This window comes from Aythya marila, assembly GCF_965140915.1.
Source record: "Aythya marila genome assembly, chromosome: 2".
Lineage (NCBI taxonomy): Eukaryota > Metazoa > Chordata > Aves > Anseriformes > Anatidae > Aythya > Aythya marila.
The window spans coordinates 32414052-32435112 of record NC_139043.1 but is presented as its reverse complement, the minus strand read 5'-3'; the positions used below and the strand labels follow the sequence as shown (position 1 = coordinate 32435112).

General features: G+C 38.7%; 1 protein-coding gene across 1 annotated transcript in view; it reads right to left on the bottom strand.

The window, feature by feature from the left end:
• Positions 1–506: 506 nt before the first annotated feature.
• HDAC9 (histone deacetylase 9) overlaps positions 507–21061 on the bottom strand; it is a gene marked incomplete at its 3' end in the record, with an annotated part of 402701 nt that continues 382146 nt past the window's right edge. Inside the window, 3 exon segments of the mRNA XM_082754738.1 lie at positions 507–546; positions 9936–10089; positions 15356–15440. Of these exon segments, the coding sequence (XP_082610864.1) occupies positions 507–546; positions 9936–10089; positions 15356–15440 (279 nt within the window).

Sequence of the window (21061 nt, the reverse complement as noted above, 5' to 3'; positions counted from 1 at the left end):
GGGGTTAAAAAACAGCATGTAAAATAATTTTTTTTTCTTCATTACACAAAGCAGAGAAAACAAATTCTATTAACAGTTTAACACAGTATGAAAAAAATTACCCAGTAAAAAGTGTCAGAAAGTGATTCATGGAGTTTACCAAGTATTTTGCTGGCTGTCGCAACTCTTGTATCTATAATCTATCATGTAGAATTTTGTAATACTCTATTTCACAATTCATGTTGGTGAGTGGGTCAAACAGCATATAAAAAACATGCTCTAGGCTCTTTCTCCCAGGCCTGTTTTACTGTAACTCTAGAATTGTAGCGGTTACATTTAAGGAATCTTTAGGGCCCTTTCAAGTTCATCCAAAGAACAAGTGAAGCTGCTATTCAGAGTTTTGTGCCCAGTGTTTATGTTCCATCTGATCCGTGCCACCCAAGCAGCAGACAAGACATGTCTGAGGGTGCTTTGGGGGGATACACAATGATGTCACCCACAGGAAATATCAGGGAGGACTTGGCACTTCACAAGGCTGGCTCTTCTTCCATGGGCTCGCCAGCAGCTCTGTAAAAATAAACAGGCAATCAGAATACGGCACAAGAGTACACAATGACATTGTAGATTTTCATGCATAATCAAAGCTGATTTTTCAGCTCTCTCTGATGTTTATTTGTGTTATTCAGTTATCCATAAATAGAGTTTCTTTCCTAGGAAGTATAAACAAATGTCAAGTGGAAAAACATTTTAGATCCAAGCAATCACTTAAAATGTTCCTGTTTATATTAAAATATGTCAGAATATTTTATAACTTTTTGTCCAGAAATGTACATGCTTTGTGTCAACAGAATCAAATAATTTTGTGAAAAAAAATGGCTGTGATACTTTTATTTTGCAAGCATCTGCAACTAAAAATACATGCATTTGTTTTTCTAAGTGTGCCCATACCATTCAAACAAAATGGTTCACTGGTAGCCAAGTAGTTAGCAACATTTCTTGTGGAGTTCCTCAGTCCTCTGACTTTTGATTCTGTGCTTTAATAAATTCCCTGCCTGGCTGCCTGCCTGCCTGCAACTTCTGAGACCAAATTCTAAATCTGATTAACAGATCACTGCCATAGACAAATATCCATTAACAGTATCTCATCGTAAGTGTCTTTTATTTGAAAGCCTCTGGGAAACATTCAGCTTAGGCAAGATGAGCTCTAAAACATCCAGTAAATATCAAATGGGGACATACGCTGAGCCGTTGGGAAGTGACATCATTCCTTGTACCTAACAAGCTACTGCAACCAAGGATTATGCTGGTAATTATAAAATGGGGAGCTTTTGAGACCATGGTGAGACCTCACTTTTGAAGGGCGTAAGAATTTTGACACAGCATTTGTCACCTCAATCTGACAGGGTACAGTACAGAAATGAGTCTAAGACCTCCTTAAAACTAACCACTTCAAGCAATTCTGAAATGAGGGGAGGGCGAAAAGTAAACACAAATTAATAAATAAATCAGACATTTAACAGTTAAATCTGATAAGCCAGTATAATGATTAGTTTCAGTAAAAAATACCTCAGAAAATACAAGCTCATGAGATCCCATGGGGAGCAGTGGGGAGGGAAGTAATTAATGGGGGCTTGCATGGGCTTTCGTAGTTTATTTAGCAAGGAAGCCAGGGAACTTTAAATTAATCTGGACTTTATTAAAGTCTTTCCCAATGAAAAAATCAGAAGTGTCTCTCTAAATGGCTTTATACAGGTTATTCCTTTATGATTTAGAATGATTACAGCTAGTACACTGAAAAATAAGTTGAATGAGTGCTATATGAAAAAGATGATTTTCAGATTAATCATTTTCCAAAGGGTTAGTGACCAGAAAAAAAAAATCTATAAACCTCTAATCTTTTGTTCCTCTCTATACAGTGGAGACATTTTCATGTCTACAATAATCACTGCAGCTCCCTTGTTTCTGAGTGGGGATGTGAAGCACAATTTCAAGGAAGGTTGCAGCAGGGGCCACTTTGGACACAGCAAAGCTGGGTGGGAGCGCTGTCCTGCCTATGCACAGATGCAGCTGGGCATCACTCCTCCTCAACAGGCAGTAGAAGCCCAGAAAGATTACCAAAATATGTTTATTGAGACATCTTTAAAAAAAAATAAATAATAATTGTTGTCATTTCATTTTACCTTGCATTGTTCTGGCTTGTGGCAGAGGCAGCACACTGGCAGAGGCAGCACACTGGCAACAAGGTGGGATGGAGCTCAGCCTGCTGCTCAGGTCCTCAGGTATAGTAAAGGAACATGCTCCATGTACAGACCATGCTCGTTGTATATCACTCCTGTGCTGACTACATGTTCTCACTTTCTCCAGCCACTCTTGGAGGACCTGCTTCTCCTCTGACATAAAGTAAAAGCATAGTAGGCCCTCTTAAACACTCAGGGACTTATGAGGCTGTCTGAGAAGAGAGCAGTTTGAAAGCAGGTAACAGTTAAGCTTTTATGTTGTGTTGTGAATAAATGAATGGGAAGAAATAGTTTTCAATAGATTTCAATTGGAGATTGGCAGAGTAGGAAGGAATGGAGCTCTGGAAAACTCCTGGAAGTGGAAGTGGATATTTGGGTTATTTATAAAGAGATAGGGAAGAAGTACATGCAAGTCTGCTCACATGTATTTGGCCTATAGGACTGACATTCTCATGAACGTAGCACAACTCGGAGATGATCACGTTCATAGTTTTGAGTCCTGGGCAATTTCTCCCTGATGAGGGCACTTCTGAGCACCAGGACTAACCTTGAGTGCTGTGTCCTAGTGTATTCCAACACACTCCAACAACATCCCAATATTCTGCAACAGCCAGAGCCTAGGCACCAGTCGAAATATTTATATGCAAGCACAAGATGCTAAGCTATTTTTGGAAATGGAGAGGAGGTTCAGGTGCCTTAGCAAATCCAGCTGCTGTCTCTCAGTGTGAGTATTTTCAACCTTCTCCAGTCTGCTTTGAAGATTTGTGTGTGTGCTTTAACTTCAAATTACTGGTGCAAGAGAAGTCACTGGATCTATCCAACAGCTTACCATTAAAAACATGCATCTTTATGGGATAACAGCTTAGGCCAGAGCTTTGGGAGAGAGCAAGTAAAGTTTTAGAGCCCTTTGCACAGAAAGAAAAACACTGAGAGGTGAATCAATATATACCCATTCAGCTGAAATCAAAAGTTTTCCAAAGAATAAAATAAAAAATCAAGGGGGCAGAGTCTGACAGGCCAAATTTATGTTACCTTAATTATGTCATTGTTAGTTATATCAGTTCAGTCTGTCTTCCTGTAGCTGACAAGAAGTTGGCATAAAAACACAAAACAGGCAAAAAAATTAACCCATATTGTATGCTCTGACTAATTCCTCAGAAATGTAACTGTGAGCTTGGGTCTGATCTGGGCTGATCTGTGGGGTTGGCAGATCCCAAATGGCACAGATTGGGACTGTAATGAATGTAGAATCACAACTGTGATTTTTCATAAAGCTTCATGGTGGCTCACTGAAATTGCAAGTGCCTAGGAGCAGAGCCCTCTTTCATTTGGTCTAATTACTTGGGTATGCCATAAAGGGTGCTCACCTATGCCTCTCTCTATATGCAGTTCACACTCTTGTAGAGTGAAATAGTCTCTTTGTAGTTACTGCTAAAACAAATGATTATATTAAAACAATTGGAGTAGATGAGAGAATCCTGCCATATGGAAAAAGTCTGGCTAAACTTGTGACATCTTACGTACTGCTCTGTGGCTGTTGTAAGTAAATGGCAACCATATTATTTAATGTTATTTAAAATAGCTAATATCTGCATTAAAAAAAAAAAAAAAAAAGTCAACATTTAAAAACAGATAAATCCTGTAAATCATCCAAAAAAGCAAACATTTCTCTTACCTTATTTTATAAATTAGAATTACAGGGATTCCTCATAGCTACATCATCACACATATAAAAATAAAAAATCAAGGTATGCTTCCAAGTCGCAAAAAATCACTGAACAGAAGATAGATTTTCTGGTGGGGTATGGCTGTTTTATGCCATAATCTGTTCCTAATTTAACTCATCTGTCTCAAGGAAGAGCATTGTAATTGAAAAGTGATCCTCTGGTAGCAAAGAGCTGGGGAAAAAGAGGTACCTTTCTAAACCATGAAGATGACTTGGAGAGTGCCTTAAGTCATCATATTAGAGATCCTGGGTAAGTGTATATACTAGTAAAAATTGACTCTGTATGAATCAAAGGAGAGGAGCTAAAAGGAAAAAAACTTCACCGTTTAAGATCACAATAAGGTAAGTACACACAAGCTCTCAAAAGAGGAAATCATGACTAAATAAGGCAAACAAAGTAGAAACACTGGCAAGTTCAATGTAAACCCACAACGAGGCCAAAAGGAGAATCTGAAGATCAACATGTTAAAGGCATAAAAAGTAATAATAGAAGGATCTTTCAAAATACTTCAGAAGAAATGATCAAAGCATAAAAGGAGCATCAAGGAAGGTAAACCACAAGAGCAAAATGAACTATTTATATCTCTGTTCACTAGAGAAGCATCAGGCAGATCTTATTATTTGCAGATGAACTGTCTTAAACTGAATCAGCACTAGAACAAGCTGATATATTAAACATTGCCAAATTGCTAAGAGCAGATGATATTTGTCCACTGAGTTCTAAGGGAATGTAATCATGATGTTTCTATATAAATAATTACTGAGCATATTCCACTGCTTAATTCAGAATCCAGAGAGGGTAGAGATAGAGAAGGTAAGAAATGCAATCCCCATTTTGGAAACTACAGGACATACAGTAAGTCTGTATTGGGGAAATTGATAGCAGCTATAATAAATTACAGAATTAATAGGCATTTAGATAATAGTAATTTGGCTATGAGTTAAGACTTAACTCTTGCAGAGAAGTCAAGCCTCCCAAATTTATTAGAAGTTTCTGAAAGAACTGAAGGAAGAGGGATCAAGTGATACCTCTGCACAAAGAAAGTTTTCCTAAAATTTTATCCAAGTGCTCTGAGGAACTTAGGTTATGAGAGATGGTCCTGACATGGATTAACAAACCATCAAATGTAGGAAATGGATACTAATACTGGTGAATGTTCATCATGGAAGGGTATTCCACAGCATCTGAAGAAGACGTGGCAGAGTACCAGTACATTTAGATGATAACATTTGTTAATGATGCAAAATTACAGATACTAGACAGACCTAAAGCCCATAGCACCATTTCTGAGTGGAAAAGAAGGTAAACAGATACAAAGTAATACACAAAGCAGGGGGAAGGACAGATTTAATTGTTTATATACTGTGATGGCAATTACTGAGAGCTTAATGAGAGTAGAAGAGAACAACAAACAACAAAAACGTGCATCATTAATCTTCCTTATAAATACATAGTATGCCCAACACCTGGTGTCCTGGATGCAGTCCTTACACCATCAAAAAATAAAAGTTGGAATAGAAAAGACATAGATAGGGGCAGGAAGAATGATTAGAAGAAATTACTTTCATACCAGGAGGAATAAAATGTCTTGAGACAGCTAAGTATGGACAAGAATGTAAGGAAAAAATCCTTTGATTTCTCATAACTAGAGAATGTTCAGTGAATTTACCAGGTAATAAGTTTAGAGCAAAGAAAAAGAAGTGCAATGCCTGATGAAGCTGTGGGATTCACCACCTGAACACCAAAACTGCAAGATTGTTGAAAAACACCTTTGAAAAATTTATATCTGGAAGGTATCCTGGGTAGATACCCTGGAAGCTTTTACACAGTATGTGTCAGATACAGCCATCAAGAGCTAGCGCTTAAGCAGGGCAGGGCTGTCTCTCCACATCTCTGTTCCCAGTTCTCTTCCTTAGGCAACCTCCACCGGGGGATGAGAGGAAGGTGGGCAAGATAAGGCTGCAGATCCTCTGACCCCTGAGCCTGGTTGTGATTTCAGATCCTGTGGGGTATGGCCGGGTAGATGCAGGTTCTTCAGCCCAGCTGAAGTGGATACCCAAACAGCAATATGCTAAGCAAAGCTCTGTGAGCTGATGCACAAACACAGAATGTGGGCCTAGGTGGCAGCTAGCTGTACCCCACAATTCAACCAGTCTTACTGCTATAAAATATATTGCAGCATAGCTCAAAATGCAACTGATAGCTCAGTAACAGTGAGAGAAATATCTAAAAATGACACTTTGTTTTCATTTCAATTTGAGTAAAACTTATGCTTGGCTGAATGAAGGCCATAAAGTCAAATCCTGATAAATGTCATTCTCGAGATTTACTGTTTGCTGTAAAAGTAGTAAGTGCCAGAGACCTTCCTCCACACCCTTTTATTTTTCCATTTTAAGAAGAAATGTACAGAAGCTCCAGTGTATCGTGGACAGCATTGTATTGAATATTTTCATAGCAGGATTTCTGAAACAGATGTCTGGCCAAAGCAAAATTCTAATCAGTTAAATCTATATCTCACTTAGGGAATAAGCAGTTATCAACACACAAAAGTTATGGTAGTTAGAAATGCTTTCTAGGGCACGCTGGTTCCTTTAATTGCATCTGTACTTAAATCTTTGTTAGCATCATGCATGTTTTCTTTCCTATCCACAAAGGCTTTTTTCTATATCTGTTCTCTTCTGAAGTCTGTAATCAAGTTTCAATTGAATCTTAAAATGCAGAGTTGTGCTTTGGTAAAATTAAACACAAAAAGCGTAGCAGCTTTCACAGTTTTCTTCATTTAGCCTGTCAGAGAAAATCAAATAAAAAAAAAAAATCTCCACTATTACTTGAAGAAAAGAAAGAAAGAGAGAAGAAAGAAAGGGAAAAACTTAAGAGGGGCCTTAGCCAGTAGCATTTTATCGTTTATTCATCAGTGGTAAATGAGTCAGATATGACTTGGCCAGGAAAAGAGCTGCTTTACCCAAATCTGAGTTTGAAATGAGTCATCTCACTTCAAACACCAATATATCCTCCAACATAACTGGCAAGAGTTTCCCGCAAAGAGAGTTTTGCTGCCACTCTTCATCTGCAGGCCCAATCATCCAAAACTGAAGTCAACAGGATGTCTGTCATTGATTCAATGAAACAGGAACAGAATTATCAGCCTGGCTAGCCATGGTGGCTATTAAGAGAAAGTAAATTGGCTCCTGGCATAATGAAGGAACCTTTAAGGCTGCCCTGTTCACCATGGCACTTTCTGCTCTGAACTTGCCCTGCCAGCCACAACTAACTTTTCCCCCAAAATACTCAATGCAAAGGCTTTCAATAGATCTTCAGAAACTGACTGCCACCTACAATAGGGAAGAGGGGTGCACTTAAGAGCCCCAAGGGCTCCTCATGTCCCTGCAGCCCTGACAGTTGTCATAGAAGGGGGCTAGAGAAGGAGTATCATATTAATTATAACAAATGGAACAAATGTGAAAAATAAAGTTCTGACATCACTATGTTACTCCAGCTTGTGTTGGTATGTATCTATGAACTGAACAGTATGCTTTTGTTAAATGAATGAAGTTATTCTGGCATGGAACTGTAGTGTGCAATGTCAAATCAATCCCTGGATTTATAGTCCTGTGCTAGAGTTTCATTCATGCTCAAAGTGCAGCCAGGTCCCCTCAGGTCTCCCTGCAGCTCTGTGGCCTGCGCCTTTGAAATCAGACTGTCAGGGTGACCCTTTTTGATCCCATATTCCTTTTTACATTCAGCAGGAAGAAAGCCAAGAGGGTGATATCCTGAAGCCTCACAAAACCTAGGTGTCACTTTTGGCTCTGTGAGATAATGCTTATGTTGTGCTGTTGCTCTCTGGCTTTGGGTAACTTTGGGTAACTTAGAGTTATACAAATATGAAAACAGATTCAGGGATACATGCAAGTAAAGATTTATTTGTGCCACTGAAAAACTTCTGCAGCAACAAAGATATTTCAAACGAAGCCATTTTTTCCACAGAACAATTCATCATGATGGCTTCACCCCCATAAGAGCCCAGGACTGATGAAGTGTAATGTATCTGGCAGCCACATGAATTCCACTTGTGTACATTTCAGCACATCCGTTTTTTTTCCATTTCTCTCAGCTCTGCTCTGAAATGCTGTTTTCAGAGTGGGTGGAAACTGTCACAGGTTATCAGTGGGTAGGTAATAAATACAATAATTAAGTACAGCATTAGTCAAAGGGTTATTTTGTTCAAGTCATGTAAGATCAGTGGTTGCTCTTGATGGCTGTAGTTTTAAGTGACTAAAGGCTCATAACAAATACAGTTCTTGGTTATTCAGAGAAATATAAAAATATACAAAATTAACCAGACCCTTTTTCACACAATTTAAAACTTTACTTTGTTTGACTGTTTTTGTTCCAACACTTTAATTAAAATTCCATGTCTTTCAGAGCTGTGCATACATACATGAATAGGATCCCCAGCTTTCAGTCCCTGGCTAACAGAAGTGTCTTGTGGCTGTCACAAATCTATATGACAAACTTTGCATTATTCCTTAGCCTAGCACTGATTTACACACTCACAGATCTAAAATATGTCTCACATTCATCAGTGGATCCTTCCCTAAGCTTTTATGGATTTGTTTGTAATAATATTAGTCCAAAAAGAGCCATAACAAACAAAAAACGTAATTTCAGTCAGAAAGGTAATTATGTAAAAACTGCTAACTTTACTAGCTAGCTCTGCCTCGTGTGTCTCTTTGAGCCCCATATGCTAACTTATTGACAGATGGTCTCATGGTTGTGAAAGACGTTCACTTCCAAATGCAGCTATAGCGTTTAGCTGTGTCCATACCATTCTCCTGGATGCTTTCAGCTGCTTATTGGACCAGTTCTGATTAAAAGAGCCTGTGCAGGAGTCCAGAACCAAATCAAACAAGTTGCTGTCACGGCATAGGACCATGGATCCTTTTGGCCCCACTCCCACCATCGTTCTGCCTACCCAGAGCTCCCTCCTTTCCTTCCTGTTGTTTTGCATCTCCAAGCCACAGCATGAAGGGAGCTGATGAGTCTCCTTATAAGGGTTTTTCCTCCTTTCCTCCTCCCTCCCTTGTTTTCTCTGCATGACGGAAACTGAACAGTTCCCTGCACTTTGGGTCTTCCTCTGTTGGAGAAGGACAGAAAAGTTTGTCCTTCAGATGAGTAAATAGGAAACCCCAAGAACTTCTGCAGTGGCTCTTCTGATTCCTGGTGTCACTTTGAACAAGTACTGTTTTGTAGACCACATAGTCTTCAGTAGCCCCCCCCCCCTTTTTTTTTTTCATCTTTAATTGGCAGAAAACCAACAGCAGTTACTGTATCATTTTCTCAGGCTGTGAAAATGAAAGCAATGTTCATTAACCTAGAAAAGCAGCTGACAAGCTGGAAAAAACATCATTCTCTTTCCTTTCTTAGCTGGTACCTTCAGCACAGTAGGCAGAAAATGTTGGCCCTGATCCTGGTCAGTATTGCTTTAAGTTTTATACTGGCCCTGTTCCATTGCTTCCAGGGAAGTAATGTTTAATGCCTATCTGATATCATTTAATAATGATTTAAGTCCATCCTTATTAAATTTATCTGACCATGTGTTAGATGCCTTCCTAGAAAGTTAAAGCTAAAACAGTTTTGAATTGCTTCCAATAAAAAGAATACAGTTGATTACACTTGAACATGTCTTATCTTCATACAGGTAATGCCAACTGTGCACTTCTTCTATAGTAGAGAGCTTTAGACATGAGGAGAAAATAAGGTTGTTTTACTACTCATGAAACTTAGTAAAGAATTACACACATCAAAAATATGTTAGCATAGCATACCTCTGTTTCCAGCAGCCAAGTAGGGAGAATTTAAATTCAGGAATGACAAATTCCAGGTAGCTCAATTAGCAGACAATTTTGAAATAAGTCTTAGTCTAACTGTCTTCTGCATCTCGTGTGACTGGAGAGTAAAAGCCTTGCTCTCTAGAATAATTGCATATGCTTACCTGCTGCCTTCCTGAGGAAAGCACTGTTCAACATCCACTGAAAGGGAGGCCATAGCAGATACTGTTTCTGTCTCCTCCCTCTCTCGTTTCTGAGACTCAGCCAGAGCACAATCCACTGGCACAGAATATGGCTCCACTGACTTCCAGTACTTGCCTAAGGAAAACATACATCATAATTTATGGGAATTTTAGCTAGCATGGTGGTTCAAGCATAGTAATCACTTAGTTCAACGTGGGGTGATTATAATTTTAAATCACTGCAGTGTAAGCAGCACAATTGAAATCTCAAACTGCAGCGAAGTATATTTCTGAACCTACAAATGCCAAGTTGGAAAGCACTTTCATTCCAAGGGCTGTGTCACACCCTTCCCCAGAAGGTAATAAACTGGCGGAGTAACATGCAGCCTAATGAACTCATACTGTCAGACAGGCTATTGGCTTTATCTTCACAAGGTAAAGGGAGTTCAGGGCAGGGTTAACACCTAGAAGCTCTGGTATTGCAGACAGCTGATGCATACACAATAAATAGGACTAGGAAAATGAACATTGTTTTACAACATGCTCACACAGCACTGTCTTGAAATGGAAAAAAAAGTCAGAAATGCCAGCTTGGACTGAAGTGATGTTGCCAGAACAATCAGGTTTGTTAGTCCTGGATGTTCTTTCTCCTCCACCCTCAGGGCGTATACTAGAACAATAATTTCTTTAAAACTTTCATATATGAACTGGCTGTTGCTGGAAAGTTGCCAGATATCATAAGGAATAGAGCTTTCTAGTTTGCAGTGCAAAAACACAGCAGTGGATTTAAAACACGAGCATCCTCATCTTTCAGCCTGCAACAGAAGAGACAGTAATGAGCTTCTCGAGTCACACCAACAGTAGTGGCAGGTGACTTATGGGCAACATAAAAAATGTCCCACTACTGCAGAGCTGTTAAGAAAAGGAGGACAATTAGTGGTGACACAGTGAAAAGTAAGAATTTACATATGCATTTCTTACAACCCAGTAATCCACCAAGCACTCACTAATTGCCAGTTGGATGACACCTGGAAATGAGGAGCTTTGGGAAGGCTGGGAGCTCTGGACCAGTGCTTATGCAGTGTTTAGCAAGAAGCTTCCAGCAGCTGCTGCAGAGGTTGGGTCAGGGTACTTATCTGGGAATTAGACGGAGGGTTTCAACAGCTGTGAAAGACAGGGGATCAAGTAGGGGACTTTTCCAAGGGCTAAAAGGAGAATTTTGGCAGCTGGGCAGCAGGTTGAGGAGAAGTGCTTATCCGGAGGGTAGCTGGAGGCTTTGACAGCTGGGAGGCCAGACCAGTCAGTGGTGGTGCTGTCTGAGCTGCACAAAGGCTGCTGAAAACTCCCTCACTGGTAACATGGCTCTCAGCACTGTTTCAGGCTTTTTCAAAGATGAACTTTTCCCTCCAGTGAGAAAGCAGCTGTCAGTAAAGCCTGAAAATGTCTTTATTCAAAAATATCATTGCAAGATGAAAGCCCAAGTCAATCTGCAAGAACAACCAGCGAGCATGGCCAGAGTGTTTCTTTGAACTCTAATAGTGTGCACGTTTGAGTAGTTAGCAGAATCTTTAAATAACAGGGACCTTCTGGGGATAAAATGTAAAGTGTATTAAGTATCCTACAAAGTTGAGATTAAGTGTTAGAAGGTTGGCTTTGCTCCAAAAGCATGAAAGACACAGCTAAAAAGTTATGTACATAGCAGTAGGCTCAGTGATTGGAGCCTGGCAAATTTTATAAAAACAAGACAAAAATATTCTCTATTATTACTGTGTTCAGAGACCATATTCTCTATTCATTAAAAAATACACTAAAAACAAACAAAAATTTATATGGGCATTCCACAATGTTCTCACAGATCATGTGTGCAAAAGTCAGTCTTTGCAATATACACCCAATTCAAACCCTATAATTTATGAGCTAAATGTTCACAGAGTGGGTGGGGTTTTTGTTGCAGAAACAGATGTGCAAGAAAATCAAATCTGTTGGCATGGGAATAATACCCCCTCTTGCCTATAAAAGAAATGAACCCATGTTCACTGCTGGAGTTTTCAAGGGCTCTTATTCATAAAATAAAATATTAGTAACCAGCTACCACTGTGCTGCTCTCCTGCAGCAACAATAAAACAGCATCAGTGAGGATTGCTACATCACATTCGTTCATTCACACACAGGCTCACACACCAGCTGCCCCCTGAATCCAGGCTTTCTTGTAACACTAAAACTCAGGGCCAAATCAAGCATATTAGCAGGCTCTCTGTGCCCATTTAACTGCCCTTCACTCCCAAGTGATCGGTGATTTTTCATGTTTCCCTGCACTGCGAATTGTGTTACAGAGGCATTTCAGCAATAGCGAGGGGTAGCAGAGTCTGGCTAGGAAGCAGGTGGCAGCACCTATGCTGCAGTGGAGGGTTTCGGAAAAGGGGAATACATGGCAGGCTGTTTGTGGTTTGTGGGAGGAAATTTTAAAGCAGTTCCAATTAGGAATAGCATCCAGGTAGTAGCAGGTACATTGTGCAGGGCTTTCTGATGCTGGTGAAAAAGCACCAGTAGATTTTTCTTTAAAATCAGAAAGCTTATGCACACCTGTGGTAAGCAGAACAGCTTTGCAAGCTTTCCTTAACAAAGAACAACAAATATATAGTGTGCACAAAGCACACAGTGCTTGAATATGTTTTCAACCAAAAGATTTGCAGGCAAAGTCTTGTGGAACAGAGAGGCAATCACAGCTGCAAAGGAGCTTTGTTAGGAACCCCAGGTATGCTGTGGATTGACAATTAGATGAGCTTAAAGGAGACACATCTACCTCAAACTGCTCATACCTTTTAAAATGCTGTTTCCACTGTACTATGCTGGGATGTGGATTTCTACCAGTCCTGTTATATTCATTGATAACATTGTGGAGTACAGGGAAAAGAAGGGAGCATGCCACTGGTTTCATTCATACAAAACTTGAAGAGCAATCACTGTTTGCAAGAAGTAACAGTGAAACCAAATCAGTCTTCTAGACATGCTTTGGCTTTCAGCATGAATATGTGCTTAAGTCCCCCTCAAAGATTTGTGGGAGCACTGTTTGTAACCAGGAAATAATAAAAGTGAATGATTCTGTCCTGGTTACAAGCATTTGTAATTGCCTTTCACCAATAGCTTTGGATATGGTGTACCATGACTTGCTTGAAAAATTTGTTTTGGGGGTTGTATTAAAGCTAATGAACAGGATTATTTAGAAATACCATGTTACAAGGGTGTGGGAACTACCACTTCCAAAAGTATTACATTTCCAAAAGAGCTTTAGATCACTGTCACAAACAAAACATTTATACAAATTCCATTCCACTTACAAAAAAAAAAAAGTTTCCTTTCATTGTCTAAGTATTGCATCTTCAATATAAATATATATATATATATATATATAAAAACACAAAGGAGGGACTTTTTTTTTGTCTAAAATATTGCTAATATTCATTATCAATGTTAGCTCACAGAAATAGGCCCAAGACACATGCAGTCATCTAGAAAAAGCAGGCTTTCTCAACATCTTTGTAGGTGTTCCTCCACCTCCACCACTTTCAGTCTGCATAACTATGTAACATTCAACATGCACTTGCTTCTCTCAATTCCATCTAATTATGCATCCTGCATAAAACTCACTAAACTTCCTCAATATTCCTTTCCTTCATCCACACACATTCCTTTCTAATACTCAGCCTCTTTCCAGACAAAATGATGCATACATAACTTTTTAGGTAATAGCTGGGAAACAAACAAACAAACAAATAAGACCAAAAATCAAACAGACAAACAAAAATATTATGTACAAACAACTCCGAATCCTCAGCAGCCTGGCATAGGTTTCAGAAGTTTGTTGGACTTCCATGACTGTACTGGGTCTGCTCAAACCAAAGTTTGCTCTGAACAAGCAAAATTAAGCCATTCTGCTGAGCTCTGGACTGTGTTTTGGGACACACAACATACCCTTGTTCCTAAGTCTCTTCCTTCTCTCTAAATGGCCATCATTGATGTGTAAGCATTGCTGGTAAAACACTATGCCTTTCTAGATCCAATATTATTTATTTTTTCCTCTCCATTTTTTGTCTGTTTCAGATTCATTTTTCATTAAGTACCTGTATTACATTTAAACATGTATTGCATTTAACACATACATTAAATTCTAAACAGATTTAGATATTCTTTCCTGCTGTCTTTAAGCTCTCTGGTTCCTTGTGTGTAACTTTTAGTCCTTATTATCATTTGTAAATCAATACTATCTTGCACAGGATTTAAATTTCCTTACATTGCTGACTCCCACATTAACGGAGAACTTTAAGAAAGGCACTACCTCATAAGCTACCCTAGGACATACCACTGTATGTACAAATGTATGTACATATACATGTATGTATATATGTATACATGTATGTATGTACATATACTAAAAATAACATACTGAAATGTATCATATACAGCTGATTTACTTAGAGAACATACATATCTGGTAACTACTAGATATGAAGGATGAATTATACATCTACAATAAATTTTCATCATCTCTAACGTCAGATTGAAAAGTACTGCATTATCAGTGGATAATGCATGATGTCCCTTTTAAAAGCTGCTTTTATTTTATAGAGGTGACTCCCAATTATTTGTGATTAGCCTAACATAATAAAAACATTTGTTATCCATTTGTTTTTGTTAAGGAGCCAGCAAACAGTAGAAGTCAGGAAGCTCCTGCTGCCTTGGTAAAATGGCACAGAGCAGAAGATTAGAGAAATGAAGGGAGGTCTGCTTAGATGTATTAAGGCAACTGATGGCAAAGTGAAAAATCTTCTGTGAGGGCAGAGCAAAAGCCTCAAAGCATCTGGTTAATAAAGGATTGGAAGCAAGGCACACAAATGAAGCAAAGTATTGCCTGCACTAGAAATAGGATAAAATCACAACATATTTGTCACCATTGTTCCAGGGATCAGTGCCAATTTGAGCTTTTACATTTTATTTCACATTCTTCTACACCTTAAAGTGAGTATCTTGTAAAGGACTACACAGATTGAAAGAAATATTTTTTAGAGTTCTGATTTACCTGTCTATTCATATCCCTCACTGAGAAACACCTATTTCATTTAAACTAATCTGGAATGGAGAGATTTGGGAATATTCAAGCATCAGAAAGCTCTAAATAATTAAAGTGGCTTAATTCTTCAGAGATAAATACATAGTACAAACAAAGAGATGGCAAAGAAACAAAAGTGTGTATATATATACATATACACATACTAGACACAGCATCTGGGTTTATACATAAAAAGCTTGCCTGTTGTTTTCTGTGAAACACAGTTTAATTTCTATGACATTAATTAATAGTAAAGAAATACCCCAAACCCAACAACCCAAACTGAGGAACATACTTTGAATTTCAGTGGTCTTTTTTAAAGAAGCTATTGCATTCTTATTGGGGATTTGGTGCACAATATCTTCCGGGAGAGGCTCCAGCTGCAAGAATAGAATAGAATAATATAAATTTTCAATAAGACACAGGGAAGTAAAACAAACTGAAACAATCTAATCCTCAGGAAAAGCTCAGCCCAGGAACTGCTAACATTTTGCTGGTTAGAGTTCTGAAAGTATAGCCATGATTTTGTTTTCTGTTTTTCAGCCATGTAATTGAATTCCAAGGGGCTTTTCTATTGGCTGCAAGACTAATCTATCGAGTCTCTGAAGCAGGTGCATGTCTGTGTATTATTCATTAAAAAAATGCTAGTTATTTGTGTAATTTTTGTAGGTTCCTCACAAACCAAATTCCACTGCGTCTGTATACGCAGCTGGGTACTCCAAATAAAACCTTACTGAAGCCACACTGGAACTGAAGTGTGCACTCTATTATCTTCATTTTTCTGGTGTTATTGCATCTAACCATCTTACACATTTTAAGATTTTTAGAAGAAAAACATAAAACAGCTGTTTTTACTAGCTCTGGATTAATTTCAAACAAAGTAGGATATAAAAATGTTTATGCAGATCAGCAGTAAAAGTTCTCTAAGTTTTTTTTTTAGAACCAACTGCATTTTAATTAGCCAGTTTAAATTGTGTATTCTTTGCACAGGTCTGCATCATAATAAATTAGCAGAACTATGTGTTGAGATACTACACATAATTATTTATTCCCTGCAATGAATATGAGCCAACCTTCACCACTTCCCATGGAGGAAAATTAGGTACCTAAATATTTTAAAAAGTGTCCCTGGACACTTTTGATATAGCCACCTTTTTAACACTTATTTTCCGTGACAATTGCCCACTCATTTTAAATCCCCATTTATGATCTGGAGGTAACAGTATTTTTCCATTTTACTCTGGTACTTCAGTACATGGGGACATACTGTACTTTTCTTCTGCTCATAGGACGTGGATTAGTCCTAATTTGGATTTCAGATTTGCAAAAGATAAACATATGATAGTATTTACTATTATTATCATCAGAAATTACTATTATCATCCAAAATTACTATAACCTATCAATTCATGGGGATAACAACCAAGTGAAAAACAACTGTATTTTGAAATTTATCTACTTGTGGTTTATATCCATATATTTTCTCCTAGAAAAAGGGTAAAGCATAGTTTGGGCTAAATGCCCCTTTTTGTGCTAAATCTTCAAACTAAGTTTTCCTTAAACTGTGTTTAGAGACCAGCCAACTTTACCACTTCCCCACACAGGCTGCTGGTGGTGGAGGTGTGCTTTCTGCAGAGTCAGGAGTGCCAACCATGTCAAGGTGAACAAGAGTAATATCAACATCAATTTCTCTTCTCTAAAGCTAAGGAAGTTCAACCATCATTGATAGGAGACATCTGTACTGCAGACAAATCTCCCTTATTAAGCATGCCTGGGCCTACTTTAAACTAGGTCAAGTGAAGCCCACCCAAGCAGCTTCCCCTGTGAAGTAAATACTTCGGTAGCCATCACATATTGTCCTCAGCGTTGCTACTGCTGCATTGCTACCCACCAACTAGATAAAAACAGCTTTGATCCAAGCACACAAAGTAAGAAGCAACTGCATTGTAGATATCCCCTTAGTGGTGCTATTTTAAGTAAGCTCAGCTACAAATCCCAGAACTTCTTGGATCCTACCAGTATGATCAGCAGTGAATGTCTGTCAGTGATAAAGACATAGCAAATATCACCAGACTTTTGGTGTCTCAGTACTAAAATGAATAGGCCTGTTCATGTCATTATTTCCTTAGAATCCCATATGGGATTGCAGCTGGAAGATTTCCTTGTGGCTAGAAACAATAGCATTATGTTTTGTTTTCAAATAGCATAAATCACTCCATTCTGCACAGTGAGCAAGTATGCAGAGAAGTGCTGGTAGAACCTGACTTGGTCCCAGCTCTACTCAGTTACTTAGGCGGCCAGACTGCAAAGGAAGATTGTTGCTATCTAATAGGTATCATGGATTAGAACCAAGAGATCAATTACAATAAAAATCAAATTTACAGAAACATTTACACTTCATGATCTCCATAGATTACTCTATTTGAGTACTTGCAGGTTCCTGAAGTAAAGCTTCAGGATTTATTAAATTCAGCATTTATTAAAATGTCCACCAACAGCTCAAGCTTCACAGATTTTAGAATAAAGACCGTTTTCTTATAATCCATATCTTGAGTTATGTAGGTAAATAGCACTTGCTTTTATCACTTGCTAGCTTCTTTTAAAGCAATCTATCATTTGGCCCAGAAAAGGAAAAAGTCTTGAAGTTCTGTTTGGTTGTACTGGGTATAGGAACACGGAAGAGGAATTAAAGAGTAGCTTAGGGTTCTATTTTGACAATTTCCTAATTCCTAAGGTCTTGATGATCAATTCGCTCCCTAGAAAGGAAATAATAGTTCCAGGCTGTAAAAGTACAAACAGTGCTGGAGTACGAGGTCCAAAATGGCCAAAATGAAAGATTTCAAAGCTGTGTCTTGCTTTTCTCTTTGAGCACCTTGAGATTCTTTCTGCAGAAAGAATTGTACTAAATTCTCTTACTAAATTCTCTTGTACTAAATAGCAAGCTAGGAGCAAGCAATGTAGACATAGATAAAAGATATTTCCTATTAAAAAGATTTTTTTTTTTTGCCTTCCTCACAGATCCTTTCAGGATCCAAAAAATTGTCTTGATTTTTCTTAATATATCAATTACACCTCTGTTCATCAGTACAGAAGTAAATTGTTTAACATGTAGAATGCATTTGAGTATCTGGACATATCAGACCAATATTTAGAAATGGCAAATCTGTTTTCAGAAATCAGAATACACTGATGAATCACTAAAGACAAGATGAAAAAGGGTCAAATTTCCAACAATTATTATTAAAATCATTATCCTATCTATTAGCTCTACTAACAGATCTGTAGGTGATGTGAGTATAATAGTTTTGTTTGATCATTTGCTTAACTTCTTTTTCCACAACACTTTCCTGTCATATTCAAAACTCATCTTCTTCTCCACAGCTATTCTGCCTCCTAACCTTAAGGATAACTGGACAGGACTTGGATCCTCTTCCATATCAGGGAAACATCAGGTTCCAGAAGTAAGTTTATTATATCACATATCCTGTTCAGTCCAAATGCAGTACTGCTACAAAAACACTGTAGAAATAAAGCCAGTGGCTTATGGCAGCTATTTCTATACACTTTGAAATGAGACTGTCTGCATTTGAAAGTCCAATTTCTGTTGGCAGCTATTCACTGGTTGGATAGAACTGTACAGACATAGCAGTGACCCTGGAAAATATCAACAGTTAGACCCAACAGTGAACAAAAGCAATTACTCTACACCTGGCATATATGGCACCATCACCTTCCCTCCTACACTTACTGGCATTCAGATCATGAAGTCTATTAAATCTGGAGGCTAGCAGAATGGAAGCTGAAAAGAGCACTGGAAATATATTGTTAGGAAAGAAATCTTTCAGAGAAGAACAGCTCAAGTCAGTGCAGAAATAACCAAACCACTGGAGAGACAGATTGGACCAGACACAAAGGGTCATATTTTCAAAGCTTTTACATGGCTGAATCAGGCTTTTGTGCCCAAAGCAGCAGATGAAAGTAGAAACTGTATTTGCTAATCATTTTCAAAGTAGGAAAAACAATCTAAATGGGCAAAAATCACTTGGGTCACCAAAGTCTGCCAGAGGCATATCAACAGATATTTGAAAATGGAAATAAAGATTGAAATTGCATTCACCCAGGAGGTGATCTGAAACGATCCTTGGGAATGTGGGGAGAATCTGAAACTACAGCAGTCTGTACTGAGCGGGACTATCTAGCTGCATCTGCATAGTCTTAGCCCTGTCATGTTTTAAAGCACGAAGATTAGCTTCAGGGAAGATTGTTGCAGCGTGGTAAGGAGCATGGAGAGTCCTGACAGGCAGAGAGGAAGGGAAGAAGGCAAGCAAGATTCACAGGGATGCCTAGGCTGCAGAGGGAAGTGCTACAACCTTCCTTTCCCATGTTTACTGTGCGAGAAGCATACCAGCACAAAGATTGGGCTTTGTTGTTCTAAGTCTTGCCATGATTACAGAGGACTAAGCTCAAATATCTCACAGGTCCTCTTGGCCTCTACATTCTTATATTAGTGATCTTCTCAAAGTTTCTGCACTTTCTGATTTTATATAAAAACACTTTAGGGAGGTATTTTTGTGATCCATTGTTACAGTGTTGTACATAAATGACAGTTTTCCCTAGGAAATAGGTTCAGAAGCCTGAAGGGTTATTAGCAACTACCTGTTCCCGAAAACTAAGGCATGCCTTGCCTTGGAAATATGTACATTTGAACTAGGAATATTCTGCTCCCTAGCCAAATGGCTTCCTGAGTAGTACTGCTCTTTTTGTGGACTTTGATGCCACCATGCTGACCTCTGGCATGTACCTTGCTCCACTTTCCTTTCCCATCTAATTTTCTATTTTTGGGCCAATTTCTGAGCTCCATGCTTATGCAAGCAGCAGTTGGCAGGTGGCTTAGACTCAGTGTTAATTATTTTCTAGTGTTAGAATTAGATTAAGAATAAGGATGTAAGATTGTGACCAAGTTTACCATGCAATTTTAAACTGATCTCAGACCATATTCACTTACATGAATATTTCCATTTTGGAGAGAGAAATGCTTACCTGTTCTGGCAAATAACCCCTTTTTAACACAGTCCAGGCCCTCTTGGCAGAGCTTGTTGCCTAGCTGGCAAGCAGCCCCAGATTCACACTGAATTCCACAAAGGGGAAAATGCCAACTTTTCATCATCAGCAGGAAAGCTGCAGAGTACAAGCTTTCCACTTAAATTACCATCCCCTCCTAAATGCCAGCTCAACAGATTGCAAGAAAGAAGCACATACTTCACACTCTGCAAGAAAATTGTGCAGTATAAGATTTTAAGCATGCTTGGGAGTCAACCAATCACAATGTTTTGTCAATTCTGCTTCAGACTGAAATTCAAGCCAGAAGAATATTTACTAGAAGATGTTAAATTTAGTCACTTAAAAATGTTTTTGCACTCGGGGCCAAATTCAGCCTTGGCCGCCACAGTCAATGAGAGCAGACATGCCTCCCCTGTGTGCCTTTGTTGCAGGGTCCCGCTGGGCAGAGCACACTGTGGACTGCACTTTACCATTTCCTCTGTGCAGAGGAGAATATGACCCCATCTGTGACCAATTATCACTTGTTATAGACCACAGAAAAAAAAACGCTGTACCCTGTAGAGCTTAAGAGTCTTTGCCCAAACCTGTAGACAGATCAGAGGGCCCAGGATGTTAGACTGACTTCTGTGTCCCATGGAAATGCCTCGCCTGGCTTCTTGTCATGGGATGAGATGAAGGAAGAACTAAATCATTACGTTTTGACCTGAAGACCTTTGTGCTTGGAGGAATCCTTCCTCATTCTCTCTAGCTGCCAAAGAACCCCCAAAGTTAATGTAGTTATGCTGGAAATAAGCTGCAGGATTCAGAATACTGAACTCAAGGAGAGCTTATCCCGGAGGGCTTTTCAAATCACAGTAGTGCCTCTTCAAAAGTAATGTAGAGGAAAGAAAACAACCTATCTTTGCACATTTGCAGCAGCCTTACCACATGTCACGAAAAG